General features: G+C 37.7%; 1 protein-coding gene across 2 annotated transcripts; it reads right to left on the bottom strand.

Annotated features, from left to right (window-relative positions):
- Positions 1 to 1781: 1781 nt before the first annotated feature.
- Positions 1782 to 7578, bottom strand: LOC103980534 (serine carboxypeptidase-like 17). 2 transcript variants are annotated; one of them, XM_065155139.1, is made up of 14 exons: positions 7401 to 7578; positions 7155 to 7300; positions 6685 to 6761; positions 6372 to 6497; positions 6088 to 6268; positions 5184 to 5221; positions 4389 to 4490; positions 4227 to 4310; positions 3987 to 4133; positions 3660 to 3731; positions 2894 to 3012; positions 2680 to 2793; positions 2526 to 2571; positions 1782 to 2134 (listed from the first exon to the last, which is right to left on the bottom strand). In XM_065155139.1, exons 1-14 carry the CDS (start codon positions 7547 to 7549, stop codon positions 2051 to 2053), a joined length of 1485 nt encoding a protein of 494 aa, XP_065011211.1. In that variant the 5' UTR covers positions 7550 to 7578; the 3' UTR covers positions 1782 to 2050. The 2 variants fall into 2 exon arrangements, with proteins under 2 accessions (XP_065011211.1, XP_009395245.2); XM_009396970.3 differs by having other exon boundaries at positions 6166 to 6268; positions 7401 to 7577.
- Between the last annotated feature and the right edge of the window lie 1026 nt (positions 7579 to 8604).

The raw sequence follows: 8604 nt of genomic DNA, 5'->3' as shown, positions 1-8604 counted from the left end.
GTTGGGAATATATATATCAAACCATACATTGCTTCTCTTACCCATTGCAAAGTGCAAAAGAAATAAGTTTTTTTATATCATCCTATAAGTACGATCGTGAAAAAACAACGTAAGAAGTAGAGAGGATTTCTTGGAAATAAAAATTCTTTTCTTTTTTCTTTCTCAATTGCTTTTACTTCAATTTTCTACGTGCATGTGTGAGGTTTTGTCTTACGATGGTGATTACATCCGTCCCGACAAATTGGTTTAAACTTTACCTTTCAATTTACACATTTAATCGTAGCATATATTTCCTAAACACAATGTCTTCTCCAACTAAAATTCCGAATAGGACAAAAACAAGAAACAAGGAAAAAGAAAAGAAAAAAAAAAGTCTTTCTTTAGTTCTGACATCAAATCTAACTTGACGTAGAAGATGGAAACCAAATCCAACTTCTCCATCCTACCCATTCTTCCGTGACTGCGTTCCTGACTTGGAACACATCGTAGCGTCAACGACAACAACACATACCAAACTCGACAGAGATCCGCTGCAGGCATGAGACCCATACCGGCGGTGACGAGCTCAGAGCATTGATGTGGGATAGAAGTCAGGAAAGCTGCAACATCTGAGGCAGTCAATGAGACGCCGATGGCTTCGTACGCGGTCGTCGTCCCCGCAGCATTAGTAAATGGGGCCCGCGAGGTGTACTTCTGCTCACCCATGGCCATGCAGCCTTCGACCTGTTCGACATGAAGAGCATATGATGGTGTCGCTTGTCTGACCACGAAACCCTCAAGTGCAGAATCATGCATGGCTTCGGAGGGATGCAGAAGAAGTCATGGTTTGCAGACTACATGTAATCAATCCTTCGTGAGGGGAAGACCTTGAAAGAAGTTGTCGGCAATTGACATCAGGTTGGATGATTGATAATGGTGTTTGACATGTGGATCATCGAACATCACGTTAACATTATGCCTGATTAGTTCAACACGTCGGTCAAATGGTCTATCAAATTTGCATAGCGCGTGAAAACGTCAAACATAATATCTGACGACGATTCGATCGAATCTGTACATTCGAGTAACGCCCAGTGATCCCGCACTACTGTCGTACGTATTAAATGTCCACTGTTTCCTAATTGTTGTGAGAAAACAGATACAACAAAGCACAGAAGGCTTTCAAACCCTTCGAGCATTTTATTAATGCAAGTATAGGGCTTCTGTTAGACACATGCTTAATGTAGTTTAGTTGGATTAGACTCAGTCATATCCTATAACAATGGTGTCAGATCGGAATTATATGTTCAACACAACCAAAAGCAAACTTACGAATACTTTTCGAGTTTCCATTGTTTATAATATTGATGAGTATATTCAAGAAGATTTGATCTGTAAAGATCTGTTAATATATATATATATATATATATATATATATATATATATAGACATACCATACATTCATATGCCATACATTCATTTCGACAATTATGTACACTCAAATGCTAATGCATGGACTTCTTAACTTGTGCAGTCATGTTTTGCACCACGCAAACTGAGCCTATCCAACAATCAACATATTTAAGTACACTGGAAAAATAATTGTTGCTTCAATCACCGTGAAAGAACACAAGTTGGGTGTTCCCAGAGTTGATTCCAATAGAATTCATTTAAAGGTCACCAAGATTTCAAGGCCGGCTAGTGATTGGATGGGCCATCTGTTCCAATCTGAACTTAGCCTGCGAGTGTTTGCATTTGCGCATATACCACTCACTAATGCAGCCCAATCTTGGGAGAAACCATTTTTCCACAAACTCCAACCATCCTATATCATGTTCATTCCAACAAAATGTAATACATTACAATGTTAATGCTTAAATATATGATTTGCATAAATATGGAATGCAACACCCAAACTGTTTGAGGGACTTGGATTTATTTCACATATCCCAGTGCATCGGAAGAGTTCATGTTGGTTGAGTCGCAATGAAAGAATGCAAGTAGGTTGTCCTGAGCCGCTTCTAATATGCAACTGCCATGATGCAACAGTGATTTAAAGGTCACCAGGGTTTCATAGAGGTTTATGAGAAAGCCATCTTAGAATCATAGCCAAACACTCCTTGTTCTTATACTCTACAGCTGTGTGACCAGCACCCTGCATAAAAAAAGGAGGAAAAAAAAAAAATATATCAAGGCATCCCTACATCAAACATGACCTTCCGACTTCTCCGAATCAATGTCTGCCGTACCGAAGCGTACCACCCGTATCGAGCAGTACGTACCGGTCTGACAGATTACCGATACGCAGACCACCCGGTACCGTTATAGTGCTACAGTACTATACTGTAGCATTGCTACAGTATGAAAAAAATAAAAAAAATATTCGGTATATCAGGGCGTACCGCTCGATACGTCCTGATGTACCACCCGGTACACCCGTACCGTACCGAGCCCGGGTAGAAACATCGGTACAATATGGTACAGCGAATCTTGCTCCGAATATGAGTTTCATGTTTGGAAAAAAAAAAAACTTCATGAAAATTCACCTTCACTGTCACAAATGTCAGGTTGTTGGAATATGTCGTTGCATACCTGTTCAGAAGAGGACCAAGAACTAATCAGAATCAACTATGGTAGTTTTTCTTCTTGGAAATTAATTACATTGCAGGACAGTGTGATCACTGTTGCAAGCTTGCTCACCCTGCAACTTGGCCATCGACATGCCAAGATCTCCAGTTGTCAATGACGGAGAAGTTGAGAGATCTTGTCCAATGATTTGTCCCCACAAATGGTATTAGCATGTCATGATCACCACTGTAAATGAGAAGACCACATGAAACAGAGCAAAGTATTGTTCAGCTTGATAGATGACTGCAATCTGCAGCAGATAGTACGAGCACCAGAAGAACATCACCTGTATACCAACGCCCGATAACCGCTGCTTGTGACACTGAGATGATACTTTATGCTGCTCTTGATGTCCCTCGTATATGGTAAGTCATAGTTGCATCTCTGCCATTCTCCTACTGTTCCCTGCATCGAAACATGGGTTGTGAGGTTCTGTAATTACTTGGAAGAATCAGTTAATATTGGAGATATTATTAGCAGAAACTTAGTTTATATGGCAGTGAAGTATGAAAATTTAATTTAGCATAGCAAGTTATGGCTGCCCTTCCGAACTCTCCTATTCTTTATTCAACTATGTGTAGGAAGAATCAGTTAACATAGCATGTTTGTTCTACTTTTGGTTGGTTCTTCTTGGAAGCTGATCTTTACTCTGTTGAACAAGTTATACAGAGGATATCAGCATAACATAAATTTACACTGGCATAAAAGAACAATGTAGAAGTTGAATTTGCATTTTGCAGGTATCCATTTCTTTTTCTTCCTTATCTATACTCTTCTTTTATTATTCATTCTTGAGAAGCTTCATACTGCTACAATTAATTCCCTTTTTTGAATCAGGAAACATGATACCTATCCATAATCTTTCTCAAATACTCAAATGATGAGCATTCCACAAAAATTTACAAATGTGCATTGGAAATTAATTCAACTTCAATAAAAACCACGAGAAGAACATTCTGACTGAAATTAAAAGTCACCAAACAAGAAATTGCATACCCATTTCTAGTTTACTTTGCTTTTGCTATATATCCAAAAGATATGGAAAAGCATACCTTCTTGATGTGGAGAGCCTTCCTCACAATATCAGTATTTGCCCAATAATAGGCAAGAATATGCGCATAGTTCTGCAACAACAAGTGACCGAATTGTAACGCACAGGAACTTGTACAACTAACAACAACAAGAATGTTTTAGTTGATTGGTGGATGTGTGTGCAAATGGAGGTCAGACATCCACAACAAAATCATTTCTTAGAATCTTCTATCGGTGCAAGGCCAGATGTTACTACCATAAATGGTGTACCAGCACAGCACTCACAGTGCACCAATACCAGATGAGAGAGATAACTATCGAAAGCATAAGTGGGCATGGGTATTTACCCTACAATTCAGAGCAGGAGTAGGCGGTGGCTTAAGTAGATGCAGGTACTCCTCCTTAAGTGCTCTTCTACCTTTAGTCTTTGGCTTTGGGGACGCAGGAGCACATTTTGGTTCCAAGATATTATACTTGTTAATTTCTGACAGGATCTGTTCATGAAATACATCAACTTAGACAATTACCCAAGAAAAAGATCAACCAACTTTCAAAATGAAGATGATTAAGGTACATAAATCACTCACTTCATCAAAAGTATCAAAACACGTTTCACACTCTGAATCGATGGGACTTTGATAATCTTGTCCATCACAACTTCTCTGTATCAACTGAAAATAAGATAATTGTTTAGAGATATTGTTCTTGAACATACATATGCAAATGGTGACTCATGTGATCAGAATTACCTTAAAGAAATCATCTGAAATTATCCCCATACCATGAGCAAATGGCACTCGAGCATTTAGATCAATTTTTTCACCCGTAACTGGGTTGCCAATTACGTAACCCTAAGATTAGTCAAGCAGAAAATTTAGTACTAAAAGTAAGATTTTACCCTTTTTTTTTCTTGAACAAAAAAAAGGCATGGAGAAAAAGAGGAGCAAAAGCAAAGACCAAGCAAGTCCACAATTATCATAATTTGAAGGTTACTTTGTGTCAATCAATATTTTAATGCATTATTTAATCTTAGGAGACAACTTACTCAAAATATTGTTTCATCATAGCATCACTCTTTTTTCTTTTTTTGCAAAGGCTAAGTAGCGAAGACTCTTCGGGATTCGAGCTTAGACCTTCCGATAAACTATCAAAGTCTTAGCACAAGAATGGGACATGCAATTGACAGAATTATATATTGGCATCCATGGCTACTAATAGAATAGTTTTTCTAGAGTTAATTTGGCTTGGAAAATGTCTTTATGGTGCCCATGACCAACAAAGAAATGACACTTGTGGCTATCATAGGAATGATGGATGTCTATATAACTTAGTGGGTAGAGTTTGAAAAATGTAACTTGTCTGTACTATAATGAGAACTATTATCACTGATTTATCTAAATTATGTGTAAATAATTTGTTCTGCCTAAGCTGATAAAATTACTAATATATATCTTGACAAGTTAAAAAGAAGATTGAGTAAACAATAATTTGTTCTTGATAAACTTAAAAAAAGGATCATGAAAGAATAAGCAATAGTATCTTACCTGGAGATTAAGTAGTGGTCTTTTTTCAGCTTCAATACCTGGGTTACAATAAAGTTACAAGTATTAAAAATCAGCATAACATAGTTATATCACACCCTATACACATGCAAACACACATAGATGTCCACAAAAACAGGGAGAAAGAGGGCATCAGTGCCCCATTTTTACTTTTATCTATAATATTCATTTAATTATCTGATATAGGATCAAAAAGATGTAAAAAGACAAATTATAGAAAATCCATCCCTAGTTTGCATATGGTTCAGGACTAAAATAATTGAGTTAAATTTCTCAAAATTAAGTCAAGTTATACATGGGATCTATCGTGTTTCTTGCTCTATGTTCTCGGTGGCTAAATTTTTTTTTTCCTTCATCAATAAATAGATTAATCACCCCAATTTTTTCTCAAAGAAATCCAAGCTAAATTTTGCTAGCCAAAGTAACAAATTTTTTTGTTCTTTTGTGAAACTGGAGTTGGCAAAGGAGATGAGAGAAGATTACTTAAACCATATGTGGCATGCAAGTTATTTTACTTGATTTTCTTTGATTAAACTATTTTTTTCTTAATTATCTCAATCCTTCATAGTTCAGTGTTTGGTGACTCTCAATGACGAAATCTTCAACTAAAAGGCGACTACTTATACATAGTTAAGAATAATATCATGTAACATAGATCATCAAGACGATGCTAAGGACTAGAGAGACAAGATATACGAATAAAAGAACACTAAAATTTATATGATTTGGGACATAATACAATATCCATAAATGAATGAAAAGGGATATGACATCAAGAAATGCAGAGTTTAAGAGGGACATCTTAACATATATAACTCAAGTTTCCTGATACACTCACAGTAAAAGGAAAAACATAAAAAAGTATAATAACCAAATCGGAAGTAACTCAAGATAACAAAAACCGTGCAAGCTTGAACTGCAGGAGCTCTAACCCTCCGACCCAAGCTTAAATCGTACAAGTTACCATTCAATACTTCTTGAGCGACGATTGGAACAATCTTCCCAGCATAAGAATCTCCAGCAATGTAAAGAGGATTAGAGAGGAACTTTGGGTGATCTACAAGCCACTGCACAATGAATTTTGGGAAAAGAAAATCGAAGGTAAGATGCATGTTTTAGTACGAACCAAGTATTCAAAATTTACTAAGCAAATGCCATGAATCATCTTACCTTTACGAGAAAGGTATAAACATGTTGGGACCAAGAGATGTCTCCAGCATCATAATAGCTCTCAACATGTTTTGAAAATGAGAATCCAGAGCCAACTGGGGAATCTAAAAAGATCATGTTGGAGACCTGGGTACATTTTATCGAGCAAGAAGAGAATTAGTAACAAATTTCATCTTCGACAGATATGAAATGGATACAAATAGGAAAAAAGAAAGGGGCAGAGGACCCTCAGGAAGATACAAAGATAACATATAAATTTGGCAAGGATAGCAAAAGCACATTTGGAGTGAAAGGGACGGGAGGCACTCGTCACCTTAGTCCAGGAATACGGACGATATACCAAGCTCGGCAAGCTTCCATTGTATTTGGCAGACACAAACTTTAGAGGACCTACAAGCGAACACTAGAGGAACTTAGCACACATATTTCTTCCCACAAGCAGGTGCAATGAGGAAACAGAACAACTGATAATAACGATAAAACGATTTATGTGGTAGGATATAATTGTGATGCACATCTGAGATCTCTCTTTATTAATCTTAGGCTCATATCAAGTCCCCCTTTGTCCCTAGTCGAAGTCAAAATCACGGCCACCGATAGAACGATGCTCAGATTTTTGGAGTTGTATTGATGAGTGAACAACAAAAAATCACCATGAAAGAGCAATCCATCTCGCGGATGTCTCCCCTTTGTTTCAATGTGTATAAGCTATGCGATGAACAGGAGAGGAATGTAAGATAAAAAGGGGAACATCCATTCCATTGCAGCTCCACCGAGACTCACCCACTTCGAAGACGAGACCGCAGAAGGCGGAGCACATCGGGCCGCCAGTGAGCCAGAGGAGCAGAGGGTCCTCGCTGGGGTTGCCTTCCGACTCTATGAAGTAGTAGAAGAACTCCACTCCGTTCACCTCGTCCACCTCCACGTACCTGCGGAAACAAACGACAAAGAGGCCACGGAGACTGATCAGTGCAACCGTTCGATCCGGAAAGAGGTAGAGAAACGAAGGGGAGGCGCCGGAATACAGACCCCGTCTCCAAGTGGAAAGGGAGAGGACCTCGGAAGCCAGGGAGGCGGGGGACGACGGTGCCCGACCGGGCCGGCGAGGGTGCAGAGAAGGGGAAGAGGAGCAGGACGAAGAGGAAGAGGAGGAGAGACGAAGAAGAAGAGCTTCCCATCTGTGTTGGGTTACTTGGGAACGGTGGAAGCGTCAAAACGTACGTATATTGAAGAGTTTGCTGCAGGCTTGTCACGTGGCAGAAAGCGCCAACGTGTAGCCAACGTGGTTGACCACTTAATCTTATTTTTCCTGGAAAAATTACGAGGAAATAAATAATTCTCGGAAAAAACCCAACGAAATGCTGTGCCGAGCGAGCCATTGTAAATTAGTTTACATCATTGTATTATATTATAATTAAAAGGCTGTGTTAGGAGACGATTAGATCGACACTAATATCCAACCTCACGCTGTTATATATAATCGAGTCTTGTCGGTCTCAGTAATAACTCTGAAACCGTGTCACTAATATCCAACCTCACGCTGTTATCCAACCACACTCGGTCGTCTCAATAGTGGACCCGATCTTATTAGGGACAAATAATAATTAACTACATAAACCTTATTTAAACGTAACGACAATAAGATAGCACGTAATTGGCATCCGAAGAGATAAGATCGAGTTACAGAGAAACAGACAAAAGATCGAGTATCATGAAACTATAGACCAACAGTGAAATCCGACCAAAGAAACGTCAGCAACGATCAAACAATAAGGGTTGGTTATATGTATGGTAAGCGTGCTGCGGAGTCGTTCTACTTCTACTCACCGACGGTGTCGGTCGAATTATATTACTTGGGTTTAACTTACTAATCGATTTATGATTTGGTGAATCAAAACTAATTTTTCGTAGTAAATAAATATGCATAACATAAATAAAATCTAAATATTATTTTTTTTATTAAAAAAATGTATTATTACATTTGAAGATATTTATTATCATAATCTAATCTTATATTTAAGTCTGTTAATATATTTTGATTTGTTACGCTATGCTTAATATAAACATTAATACTTATACATGCTCGACTAATATTTCATAGAATATTAAGAATGATATTTTTGGAAAGTAAATGTTTCAATCTTAAAAGTAAAAAATATAAGCTTATCATTTATCATATTTATAAAATATAAATATCAAGAATAACATATACTACTTCTATTAACATGCTAAT

This window comes from Musa acuminata, chromosome BXJ1-4, assembly GCF_036884655.1.
Source record: "Musa acuminata AAA Group cultivar baxijiao chromosome BXJ1-4, Cavendish_Baxijiao_AAA, whole genome shotgun sequence".
NCBI lineage: Eukaryota > Viridiplantae > Streptophyta > Magnoliopsida > Zingiberales > Musaceae > Musa > Musa acuminata.
The sequence above is the reverse complement of the archived record's forward strand: the minus strand, read 5'-3'. Positions and strand labels throughout refer to the sequence as shown.

Excerpts from the sequence above, each read along its gene's own strand:
- LOC103980534 (XM_065155139.1), bottom strand. The coding sequence starts at position 7,549 with ATGGGAAGCTCTTCTTCTTCGTCTCTCCTCCTCTTCCTCTTCGTCCTG. Across the intron at positions 6,498-6,684 it reads GTCCGTATTCCTGGACTAAG|GTCTCCAACATGATCTTTTT; the intron begins GTGACGAGTGCC and ends AAATGTACCCAG. Across the intron at positions 4,134-4,226 it reads GTTTTGATACTTTTGATGAA|ATCCTGTCAGAAATTAACAA; the intron begins GTGAGTGATTTA and ends TTTCATGAACAG.